Below are 13,039 nucleotides of genomic sequence, written 5' to 3' on the forward strand. Positions count from 1 at the left end.
CAGGCTGTCCCTTTCAATAATGAGTTCTTTCACTTTTGTCAGAAAGATACTAGATGAACCCATGTATGTTTTTTCTTAAAATTATAAATCTTTCCACAGAAACCGTGTCAAACTGTGTGACGTCCCTTTGTTAATAGCAATGCTTCCATCCTCTTCCATGATGCAACATATGGACCATTAAATAGTTGTCCGATCTACCAGTATATCCACCGAACGGCTATTTCAGTATGCTGTGGAGAACACCGAGGACATATCTACACTACAAAATTAAGTCAACATACAGCCACCGCAATAATTAATTTGATTTTTAATGTCCACACTATGCTCCTCCTGTCGGCAGTGCGCATCCTCATCAGGAGCACTTGCACGGATTTAACTGACAGTGTGGGGCACTGACAGCCCGAGCCCTGCCACCTGGGCTCAGACTCTCCCTCCATCCTCCCCAAATTCCTCACCAGGAGACAGAAGAAGCTCAGGCTGTCCTTCCACATACATACACACACCCAAGTCCCTCACCAAGAGGTGGCGGCAGGGGTCCAACTCTCCTTCCCCTCTTACCCCTCTTCAATCCCTCACTGGGAGGCCACCCCAGCTCAGACTCTCCTCCCCACCTCCCCTCAAATCGTCACTGGAAAGCAGAGGTGAGGTTCTGGCTCTCCTTCCCACCCCCACCCCCAATTCCTCACGTGGAGGGCAGCAGTGGGCTCTGGTTGTCAGCCCCTGGTGGCAAAGGGTGATGTAAGCAGCACAGTGCTTACACCAGGGATCGGCAACCTTTGGCACGTGGCCCATCAGGGAAATCCGCTGACTGGCCGGGACGGTTTGTTTACCTGCGGCATCTGCAGGTCCAGCCTATCGCAGCTCCTACTGGCCGCAGTTCGTCATTCCAGGTTAATGGGAGCTCCGGGAAGCGGCGTGGGCCGTGGGATGTGCTGGCCACTGCTTCCTGCAGCCCCCATTGGCCTGGAACAGTGAACCGTGGCCAGTGGGAGCTGCAATCAGCAAACCTGCAGATGCTGCAGGTAAACAAACCATCCCAGCCTGTCAGCGGATTTACCTGACAGGCCGCGTGCCAAAGGTTGCCAATCCCTGGTCTACACAGACACTGCATTGACTTAACTACATCAACTTAAGCACTCCACTTTCACAGAAGTGGCGTTATTAAATTGATGTAGTGGGTGACTTACATTGGCAGGAGCGACATTTTAATGTAGATGCTTACTGAGTAAATGGCCACACTGCACTATAAAAGCAACTAGAATGACCATCAGAAAGAGATGGGTAGGCAAACCCAGCTGACTCATTCTTTTTGACTCTGAGGATTTTCCGTATGCTAGGGAGAAAAGCAGGCTCATCTATACCAGCTTCCACTACTGATAGAACTTATTCAAAGTCACACTCACCGAGGAACGCCTTTGCCTTCTGATGCGTTCTGTATGATCACTGAGAGAAAAGAAAAACTGTTAGCGTGTAAACCCATACAAGGGATGTCGTTCTTCAATGACACTATCTTTAACAAGAAATTTCTAAAATGGGCAGGATTTCATTATTTTTATGTTTAGAAAATAATTCAATCCAAGCCCTCTTGGCAGAACTGATCCCAATACTAGAGAGCAGAAAAGAAGTTCTGGAAAATATAGTGCTGTGCCTGCCCCCCCCCCCTTTTTTTTTCTGATGACACCTTGTCATAAACATACAGCTATGGGTGGCATAAAATCCCTCCTTACCCTGTAAAGGGTTAATCCCTCCTTTACCTGTAAAGGGTTAAGAAGCTCAAATAACCTGGTTGGCACCTGACCAAAAGGACCAATAAAGGGAGAAGATACTTTCAAATCTGTGGGGGAAGATTTTTGTTTGGTGTTCCTTTGTCTTCTCTCCGGGTCAGAGAGGAACCACGGCAAGGAAAATACATCTCCCTAAGCCATATCTGAATTAAGCATCTAATAGTACAGAAATAGTAAGTAATAGCAAGGAAATGCATTAGATTATCTTTTGTTTTAGCTTGTGAATTTTCCCCGTGCTAAGAGGGAGGTTTATCCCTGTTTTTGTAACTTTAAAGTTTTGCCTAGAGGGGAAATCCTCTGTGTTTTGAATCTGATTACCCTGTAAATTACCTTCCATCTTGATTTTATAGAGGTGCTTCTTTTACTTTTTCTTTATAATAAAATTCTGTTTTTTAAGAATCTGATTGGGTTTTTAGTATCCTAAAAACCCAAGGGTCTGGTCTGTGCTCACCTTGGTCACTCTCAAGCCTTCCCAGGAAAGGGGGTGAAAGGGCTTGGGGGGATATTTTGGGGAAACAGGAACTCCAAGTGGTTCTTTTCCTGAATCTTTGTCTAACTCAGTTGGTGGTGGCAGCAGTACTCATCCAAGGACAAGGAAGGATTTGTGCCTTGGGGAAGTTTTTAACCTAAGCTGGTAGAAATAAGCTTAGGGGGTCTTTCATGCGGGTCCCCACATCTGTACCCCAGAGTTCAGAGTGGGGAGGGAACCCTAACACACCTCAAAAAACCTACTGCTATGAAATATTTGTAGAACTTTCCCTTATTGTACCAATGAAGCTCCCTCTGTCCTTTGGATTTAATGGAGATGTTAGCGACTCTGGGGACAGCTGCTGTGTGTAGGGCCAAGGACAGGAAATAATTCATCTTTATCCACTAAAACAAAACAAGGTATGGAACCTTAAAATTCTCAGCTGGAAGCTTCCACTTACTTTTCCTCATTTGATTCCGAATAAATCCTGTCCATTTCTGAAGGTCGTGCTTTTCCTGTAACAGCCAACCAACATTAAAATCCAAAAAACAGCTAAGAGTCAAAGCAATAGGGAAATCACATTAAGCCTCAGCCCGCGCCGCTTCCCGCAGCCCCCATTGGCCTGGAGCAGTGGGAGCCGTGATCAACCAAACCTGCGGACGCGGCAGGTAAACAAATGGGCCCGGCCCGCCAGGGGCTTTCCCTGAACAAGCGGCGGACCGGCTTTGAGAACCACTGCTCTAAAATCAACATGCTTAGCTGGATTTCTTTGAAGTTTGGCATGCCTCAGAAGGTGCAGGGCAGGGTTAGGGATTCAAAAAGTTGGAATCATTTAAGCTAGGAGTTACAGAAAAGTTGAAAAGTTTCTAGGATTTTTTTTTTTAATTTTTTTTTGCCAGAGCTACAAGTCAAACTATTGATCAATGTGGATCAAAATTGTCTCAGTTTTGCCCAAGGTATTGTATGGCATTCACTAAATCTTTGGGGGATCCAAATTGAGAGTGGTATTTAAGAAAATGTACATTTTTACACTGTGCATGTGCCAATACTAGAAAAACAGCTAGAGTTCAATTCCTTGCATTATAAATGCTTAAAACTTGACTTTTGTAAGTGCTCTAGAATCCAAATTGTAACTCTGATTGCTTTGAAATTTGGTGTGCCTCAAGAGAGGACAGGGTAGCGTTAGTGATCCAAATTTGGGGTCATTTGACCCAGGGGTTCCTGAATTAAAGCCCCCATCACCAAATGGTTTTCTTTTGCTGCCTTGTACTGTTAAAACTGAGAGGTACTAATAAAAATGTAAGAGCTACCATACCAGGTCAGACCAATGGGCCACCTAGCCCAGCATAGTCTCCAACAGTAGCTAATACCAAAGTTTCAGGGGGAATGTACAGAACAGGGCAATTTTGGAGAGATCCACTCCGCCTTCCTCTCTTGACTTCTGGCAGTCAGAAGTTAAGGGTCACTCCAGGCATGGGGCTAGATCCCTGACCATCTTGGCTAATAGCCATTTATGCACCTATCCTCCAGGAACTTGTCTAGTTTCCCCCGCCCCCCCGTTATATTTTTGGCTATCACAACATCCCATAGCAATAAGTTCCACAGGTTAATTGTGCATTGTGAGAAAAAGCATTTCCTCTTACTTGTAGTAAACCTATTGCCTGTTAATTTCATCAAGGGACCCCTGTTTTTTGGATTGTGGGAAAGGGTAAATAACATTTCTCTGTTCACTTTTTCCACCCCATTCATGATTTTATAGACCTCTATCATATATCCCCTCAATTATCCCTTTTCTAAGCTGAACAGCCCTAATTTTTTTCTCTCTCTCCTCATATGGAAGCCATTGCATACCCCGATCATCTTTGTTGCCCTTCTCTGAACATTTTCCAGTCCCACATCCTTTTTGAGATGAGGTGACCAGAACTCGACACAGTATTCAAGGTGTGGGCATACCATGGATTTATATAGTGTCATTGTACTTTGTCTTATTTTCTATCCCTTTCCTAATATCACCCCAACTCTCCTGCACCCCAGCTCTGCCAGTGCCCGCCAACCTCCTGCATTACCAATTCACCCCAGTTCTCTGCATCTCAAAGCTCTGCCAATGCATCCCAGTCCCCTGCACCCTAAGCTTCCTGCATCCCACAGCCCTGTCAGCACATCCCAACACGGGATGAAAGTTATTAATACGTGTTGGAAGTATATTGATTGGGAAATTGGAGGGTTCATGGCTGACTGGAAATGTGTACTATATGACATAGAAATATTACAAGCTCTGATATCTCAGTGTCTCCCGGATATGGGGTACATCTATTGGGCAGAGGTCAGAGAATCTCTCTCTCAAACATAAAACTGGCCTGGCTCAAAAGGTGTGCCAAAGCTGGACTGGTGGGGCACAGGTGATGTATGTTTGGGGTGAGAGGGCAGCTGGCTTAGCATGCTAATTGCAGGACATGATAAGTACAACTACTTAAATAACTACTAACTCCTATCAACAACATAGCTTATCGTGTTTAAAGAAATAGTAAATTCAGTGGCGAAAAACTATGTTAACACAGGGTTAAGGTTGCTTCACAGTAGGTCATCCCTTTGCAGAATGCTGACTTGAGCACAACTCAAACATCTGCAAGCCAGGAAATGTTAAGTTAAGGTTGCCTATGCAACCTTAATTCAGCCCTCTTTCATCTACTCCTGTTAACACACATACTTTCAGTCTGCCAACACCACAGTTGCAGAAACATACAAGCTCTTCACCTCCTTTTACAACCCATTCTCTCTCACCCACAGGATTCCATATAACACTATTAAAGGACAAAAGGGGGGTGGTTCCTCACATCACCATCCCTTTACCCTCCTTGTGAATATTGAGGCACTGCTCAAATTCACACTGGCCCTTGGCACTATAAGATTCAACAGGTGCCAGATCCCTGGATACACTCAAACACTTAGTCAACTCCCCAGAAAGAATACCACATGTGTACAATTTAAGAACCACTTTATGTCCTTTTACAACTCCTTTACCCTAAAGGTATGTCTACATTTGAGCTGAGAGCTGTGATTCCCAGCTCGCATAGATAAACCTATGCTAGCTCTGCTGGAGTTAGCACGCTAAAAATAGCACTGTAGCCAAGGAAGCATAGGTGATGGTTCAAGCTAACATCCCGAGAACGTACTCAGAGAGTCCAGGTTGGCTTGTACTGGGAGCTCCCACCCATGCTACCCCAACTATACTGCTATTTTTAGCCATCATTAAAGCATTAGAATTCTCTCCTATTCCACCTCACTGCTGAAAATATCCTTTGTAATAAAGGCCCTATGCCTTGCTACTGACATTCTACTACTACACAATTCTGCTTAGAAATAACGCATACCAACAAAAGTTTCTAGTGTAGATGTGGCCTAAGAAGGGGGAGGAACAAAATATTGGCACAAATAGCTGTGCTTAGGAACGTTAGCATGTAAATGGTCCCAAAACTTACTAATGGGACAGGCTGCCCTGGGGTCCCCCCAAAACTGCTGCTGTTTGGCTGGGAACAGGTTTCGATCAGTGGTGATGGCCGTGTTCGCAATGGAAAAAGAAGTGTTTTAAAAACGGAACGCTTAGCATCTGCAGACAGCTGCGCTGCGCTGCGCTGCACAGACCTGCATGTGCGGGACCCCGAGATCTCGGCTTTCCCCCTAACCCCACTGCGAAGACCTCTTGTAAGAGTTTCAATGAGACAGTTACCGTCACCTCACGACACACAGAGGAGCGGGAGGCGATCCGCCCTCAGCCCCAGGCCGGGAGAGGGGCCCATCGGGCTCCAAGGAGCCCCCGCCCGGTCAGAGACCCTCCCGCCCTACACAGAGCGGCGGCGCGGCGGGTGTCTGAGCGGGTCCCGCAGCCGGTGTCAGGGGGAGCTCTCATGTGACCCGCCCTCCCTGCACGTTCCCGAGCCGGGCCCGCGCCCTCCCACCTCTCTCCGCGCCGACCCCCCGCAGAGCCCACTCCCGGCCCCTCGGGGGCCGCCGCCATTAAGGACTCCTCACCCTTCACGGCTCCGCTCCAAATCCAGCCCTCAAGGCACCAACGCCTCCTCGCCGCCGCCGCCGCCGCTTACTGCCGCTGCGCCCATTAGGCTCGGCCGGGGCCGCCGCTTCACTATTCAAACCTAACCGCCTGTTCTTGCGCATGCGCCCTGGGTTCCTGGCAAACCGAACTCCGCAAGTACAATATGGTGGCCCCTACACCCTCTGCCGTACAACATGGCGGCCACCGAATTTCCGTACAACATGGCAGCCTCCGCTTAGTCAGCTCTATGTACTGCATTACAATGCCTCATCCTAAACTATCTCAGGGCTCTCCGCCCCGGGCCAAAAGCGCGGCTGGGAGGATTGTTCGTTCGTGGTGGGAACCTCTGTATGTGTATACCGTATAGGGAGCCCAAAAACAAGTTAAACCTAGCTGGAGTCCTTTCTTATAGACTACGGGAGGCTCTAGATTTCTGTGACGAGGTGGCCGAGTGGTTAAGGCGATGGACTGCTAATCCATTGTGCTCTGCACGCGTGGGTTCGAATCCCATCCTCGTCGGAAAGTATTTTTTGTTCTGTTTAATAGATAAATGAAGTGGCTGGACTTACATTATTGCTGGCGGGCGGCCAGGGGCGCTTGATTATTTAGCAGCGAGCCTAACATCCCCGCCAGGTTCATTAATCACAATTTCCTATCAGGGCGCTGGGTGACTATAAAGTGATGGGGAGCTCGCTAGAGACAGTTCATTCCTCCTCAGCTGAAAGGCAGTTTGCTGCCCAAGCAGCTCCGTAGGGCGGACATGTGCTGCCTTCCCTCCCACCGAGGCGGCCCAAGCTGCTCTGTTCTAGGGGGCGAAGGAGGCTGCTCTGTTCTAGGCGGGACACGCGGGCTGCCTAGTTACAGAGTAGGGTGACCAGACAGCAAATGTGAAAAATCGGGACAGGGGTGGGAGGTAATAGGAACCTATATAAGAAAAAGACCCAAAAATCGGGACTGTCCCTATAAAATCGGGACATCTGGTCACCCTATTACAGAGGGAAGATCTGATCCGCGCTGTTACAGGGGAGCGCTCCGCCTTTCTTCTTCTGAGGCGGAATAATCCGAACCGCTCTCCAGTATTAGTATATAGGGGAAATATCTGCCCTGTTTTCTTATAGGGAACATTTCAGATCTCCTTCATGGGGCGGCGGGGTGGGGACGACACATCTGGACTACTGAATTATGGGAGACAGCCCACTTGCTCTTTGTTAGGGGGTGGCACTTGTCCTTTTTTGTTACTGGGAAATACGGTATCTGGGCTGCCCCTCTGCTGTAGGCAAGCAACACTTCCTTAGTTACAGAAGAACATCTGGGCAGCTCGTTGTTACAGAATAGCTTCTTTCCTGTGGCAGGAAAGACACTGTGCTTCTCACTGTGGTGGGGGGAACATCTGTATGCTTCTCTCTGCTGTGTGCTGGTCTGGCCCAACCGCCCAGACCTGAAGAAGAGCTCTGTGGAACTCAAAAGCTTGTCTCTTTCACCAACAGAAGTTGGTTCAATAAAAGATATGACTTCACCCATCTTGTCACTCTAATGTCCTGGGACCAACAGGGCTACAACAACACTGCAGACAAGAGTGGACTAGGGAGGCATCTGGTTTTGGGGAGACATATGGAGTCCCCTTTGATATTGGAGCTAACAAATGGGCTTTCCTCTGTTATTAGGATAACCTGAAACTCCCTGCTATGGTGGTTGCGGTATTTGCTTCACTCACCCTGTGATAAAGAACAAAAACTGGATTTGTTCCTGTAGTGGGAGTAACCTCCCTGGCCTGAACTATCCACTTTCCCAGGGAGCAAGGAATAACATCTGGGCTTCTTGCAAAGGGGACTTTTGACCTCTGTCACTGAGGTGAGAAGGTGCATCTTGGCTGTCCCCTGATGGTAATAGGGATTTATCTGGATTTCCCTATTTTAACAAGCTGAACTGAGCTGCTTTCTGTTATAGGTAAGCTTGGAAGAGTTAGATTTTTCATTGGTAAATGTCAGTAAATGTTGATTTCACCATACACACACAAACTGATGAAAATTATTTCTATCAGTAATAATCAAAATTTACAGATAAGTAAAGTAAGAAAAATTCTGCCTCAGAACTTATTAGAGTTTGATTTAAGGATATTTACTTTGTAGATTGTTGACATGTGACATTGACAATTTTTGTTTTAATGGGTGGAAAGCTTTAACTTTTGATTCTCAACATCAACTGTCATTAATGACAGGTTTCAGAGTAGCAGCCGTGTTAGTCTGTATCCGCCAAAAGAAGAACAGGAGTACTTGTGGCACTTTAGAGACTAACAAATTTATTAGAGCATAAGCTTTCGTGGACTACAGCCCACGGATATGCATCCGAAGAAGTGGGCTGTAGTCCACGAAAGCTTATGCTCTAATAAATTTGTTAGTCTCTAAAGTGCCACAAGTACTCCTGTTCTTCTTTTAACTGTCATTAAATAATTATTGACTGACCCCATTATGTTACACCTCTCATAATTTCCTGCAGCTGTGAAAATTTAAACTGATAAAAAAATGCTTAAAAATAAACATAGATATTATCCATCAAAACTATATTTAAAAAATTGAATTCTGCCAAGCCTAGTTATAGCAGATGGACATCTGTGCTTCCTTATAGTAGAAAGTAATAGCTGAACTTTCATGAACATTTCCTGTGTCTATGTGTTTCACACTAACACGTATGCCTATCCTCCCAGCTACATGCTTTAAAGGTGATTAACAAGGGGTGTGGGGGCAGGGGAAAGACTTATCCCCTGTTCTAGTTCTTATTTTTAAAGGCCAACAAAGTTCCCTGGGAAAAAAGAAAAAGAAAAAAAAATTTTTTGCCCTGTTTTTTTGTATTAAGAGGTTTATCTCCTGTCTAGAGTGGAAGATTACAAGCCAGTGAAATTGCACAAATCAAGAGAATGAAAACTGAGCAATTGACAGTGGAAGGGATTTTTAGTCAGATTCTTTAAAACGCCAATTTTATTTATTTACAACTGTTTAATATTAGTAACTCATATTTTGGAGAAAGGTTGTCTTTGAATTATCAGGTCAGGTGAGAAGCAGCGCACATTGCCCTGGTTATTAATCCAGACAAAACTAAGTCCCTGGCCGTTACCGTCAAGCACCCTCCAGCTCCAGATTACAACCAGCTCACTGTTAACCTGTCCAGATGGGACACTCGGCAGGTGGCAATTGTACAATACTTAGGAAGCATCATAGACAATGCTGAAGGAGGCTAGAGAGAGGTGGCCACTCATATAGCAGCAACTGTTGCTTTGTTTCGAGCCCTTCAGTAGCCTCTCTGGTGATGTTGTGACATGAAGCTTGCTATGAATCTGCAGCTCTACAGTCGCAGTTATACCAACTCTGTTGTATGGCAGTGAAATGCGTGCACTAAGGTAGGGTGAAGAGCAGTTGATTGGCATTTTTGATTCTCATCATCTCTATAAACTGTTCCATATTAAGTGGCAGGACAAGATCAAAAATGAGAATATTTGTAGCCAAACCCACCAACCACCTCCATCAGCACTGATTCCGTTTCAGCAGCTTTCTGGATACAGGCATAGTATTAGGATGGAAGATCAACAAATTATAAAGCGTATTTACTAAGGAAAGTTGCGGCATGGACAGTGATTATATGGTTACCAAAAGCTTTGGTGACATGATAAGATTACCAATGATGGACAAAGACTGAATATCCAGCCAGACTATCTTAAGGTCCTAACTAAAGATTGATTGGAGTGGTGCTCGATCTGCAAGGAAGCTATGTCCCTTTGGGATTTGCTTTGGTAGTGATGATAAGGATGATTGATGATGTCTTTGCTAAAAGTTTCAACCTCCCTCACCCCTTCAATGAATGTTTGAGAGCTCGCAATAAATATCACAGAGATCTCCCAGAGGCCTTTCAGGAAACCAGAAAAGACAACAGTCTTGATATTTCCACAGCAAAATAGAAGCAGGAAAACAAACTGATTCAGTCTTCTTTTATACATCATAAAGCAGCAAAAACAAAATACAAAAATAAAAACATGGAAATCCAATTAAAAAAAATTCCTTACAGGTTATCTTTAAAGAGCAAAATGCCTTGGAAATCAGATAAACTTATAGATTTGCTTTAGCTATTTTAAAAATATATATATTAAACTGGAAGAGATCAAATTTATGATAATAATTTATATGTAAATAATACTTTTCATCTGAAGGGTTCCAAAGCACTTTCTAAATTAAGCACATTGAAACACATTAGAGCACAGCAAAAATCAGCTGTACATAAGAATGGCCATAATGAGTCAGACCAGTGGTCCATCTAGCCTAATATCCTGTCTTCTGACAGTGGCCAATGACAGGTGCTTCAAAGGGACAAATAAAACAGGGCAATCATCAAATGATCCATCTCCTGCTGTCCAGTCCAAGCATCTGGCAATCAGATGCTTAAGGACATCCAGAGCATGGAGTTGCATCCCTGACCATCTTGCCTAATAGCTGTTGGTAGCCCTATCCTCCATGAACTTTTCTAATTCTTTTTTGAACCCAGATATAGTTTTTGCCTTCACAGCATTCCCTGGCTATGAGTTCCAGAAGTTGACTGTGTGCTGTGGGAAGAAGTACTTCCTTTTGTTTGTTTTAAACCTGCTGCCTATTAATTTTATTGGGTGACCCCTGTTTTTTGTGTTATATGAAGGGGTAAATAACACTTCTTCTCACCATTCATGATTTTATAGACCTCTGTCATATTCCCCCTCAGTCATCTCTTTTCCAAGATGAATAACCCCAGTCTTTTTAATTTCTCCTCATACAGAAGCTATTCCATACCCTTAATCAGTTTTGGTGCCCTTCTCTGTACCTTTTCAATGTCTAATATATCTTTATTTTTGAGAAGGGGCAATCAGAACTGTACACAGTATTCAAGATGTGGGTATACTTTGCATTTATATAGTGTCATTATATTTTCTGTTTTATCTACCCATTTCCTAATTGCTCCTAACATTGTTAGCTTTTTTGATTGTCTCTGCACCTTGAGCAGATGTTTTCAGAGAACTATTCACAATGACTCCAAGATCTCGTTCTTAAGTGGCAATAGCTAATTTAGACCCCATAATTTTGTATATATAGTTGGGATTATATTTTACAATGTGCATTACTTTGCATTTATCAGCATTGAATTTCACCTACCATTTTGTTGCCCAGTCACCTAGTTTTGTGAGATCCCTTTGTAATTTCACAGTCAACTTTGAACTTAACTATCCTGAATAATTTTGTATCATCTGCAAACTTTGCCACCTCCCTGTTTACTTCTTTTTCTAGAAGCTGTCTTCAGCTAGACCAAGTGGACATATTTATGACCAAAGGAAAGCAGAATCCTTAGGAATACTCAAAGCAGTTACTTAAGACAACAGATTCATCTGTTGGGGGTGCAGGTTTCATAGCTTTTTAGAAAGCACTTCATACACCTCTGAAAGGCAGTGACATTTGCGGTGGAGGATTTGCAAAGACACACAAAAGCCTTTAATGGTGAGACCAAACTAAGTAAAAGGGATTGATATTCGGGATGTCTTTACATCTTTAATTTATCCCACTGTGGCAAAACAGCCTTCCTATCCTGTACTCATCCTGCCGAGACAAGAATGGTGTGGGCCGGAAGGAAGCCCACACAGCTGCTAAGGGAAGGAGTATCAGTCCGCTGAAGTTTGGGATTTGGGAGTTGATTATAAACTTGTTTCTTTTGATGTTAATTTCTGTCATGTTCCCCTTGCAAATTAGTCTCTTTGTATTGTCAACAAAATGAAGTGATGTTATTCACTTTCCTGAGTGTCTTGGCTGGCCCAAGGTCATAAAGTGCACCCTACAAATAATCGTGAGAACTAAGCTGTATTGGGATCAAAGTCCCTAGAAAGCAATTGCTCTCTGCTATTGCAGGCACTGCAGGCTCCTAGAGCAAGCCCCTCCTGAGTCTATTCTTGCAGTCCTACACTCCAGGCAGCCTTTGCCAGGTCTACACTAAAAAATTAAGTTGACCCAGCTATGTCACTTAGGTGTATGAAAAATCCACAGCCAGTGAAGTCAGTGCTAGGTCGACAGAAGAATTCTTCCTTCAACCTACCCACCACCTCTTGGGGAGGTGGATTAACTCCAGCGATGGGAGAAACCCTCCTGTCGCTGCAGTGAAGAGCTGAAGAGCTACAAGAGTGCAGCTACAGTGCTGCTGTAGCATTTTCACTGTAGCCCCATACAAGTAGTGCTATTGACCTCAGTGAAGTTATTCATTTGGGTAAGGCTTGCAAGGTCAGGGGCACAGGCAAATTGATTCCAATCCCTTTAATAAAATGACATGGAGACCATTTTTTTTTGTTCCAAATGCTTATTTATTGGAACTAGTCCAGTCTATCCTGAAATGAAGCAGATTTTAAAACAAATTATTATATGCAAGAAAGCAAATTGGCTCCTTCTGTCCTTTCAATCTATCATTAGATTGCTTTTTCAAAAGTGAACGTAAGAGTGGCCATGCTGGCTGAGACCAATGGGCCATCTAGCTCAGTATCTTGTCTCTGACAGTGGCAGGTGCCAGATGCGTCACAGAGGGCAAAAAGAACAGGGCAATTTATCAAGTGATCTATTCCCTATCATCCAATCCAATAGTTGTCAGAGGTTAGGGACACCGAGAGCATGGGGTTGCATCGCTGATCACCATGGCTAATAGCCACTGATGGACCTGTTCTCCATGAATGTATCTAATTCTCTT

At 44.5% G+C, this 13,039-nt stretch overlaps 1 protein-coding gene and 1 non-coding gene across 3 annotated transcripts in view; one reads left to right on the forward strand and one right to left on the reverse strand.

The window, feature by feature from the left end:
• KNL1 (kinetochore scaffold 1) overlaps positions 1–6,433 on the reverse strand; it is a 49,463-nt gene extending 43,030 nt beyond the window's left edge. The window contains exons 1-3 of one of the 2 annotated variants that reach the window (XM_065593152.1): positions 6,283–6,433; positions 2,714–2,768; positions 1,404–1,443 (exon numbers count right to left, since the gene is read on the reverse strand). In XM_065593152.1, coding sequence (XP_065449224.1) covers positions 1,404–1,443; positions 2,714–2,748 — 75 coding nt within the window. In that variant the 5' untranslated portion in view covers positions 2,749–2,768; positions 6,283–6,433. Of the gene's footprint in view, positions 1–1,403; positions 1,444–2,713; positions 2,769–5,980; positions 6,119–6,282 lie in introns of those variants that run through there. The other variant, XM_042849478.2, reaches the window with a different exon arrangement.
• A 308-nt stretch (positions 6,434–6,741) lies between these two features.
• TRNAS-GCU (transfer RNA serine (anticodon GCU)) lies at positions 6,742–6,823 on the forward strand. The gene has a single exon. It is a non-coding gene; the product is annotated as a tRNA-Ser (tRNA).
• Positions 6,824–13,039: the final 6,216 nt, after the last annotated feature.

Source organism: Chrysemys picta, chromosome 4, assembly GCF_011386835.1.
Source record: "Chrysemys picta bellii isolate R12L10 chromosome 4, ASM1138683v2, whole genome shotgun sequence".
In the NCBI taxonomy this organism is placed as follows: domain Eukaryota; kingdom Metazoa; phylum Chordata; order Testudines; family Emydidae; genus Chrysemys; species Chrysemys picta.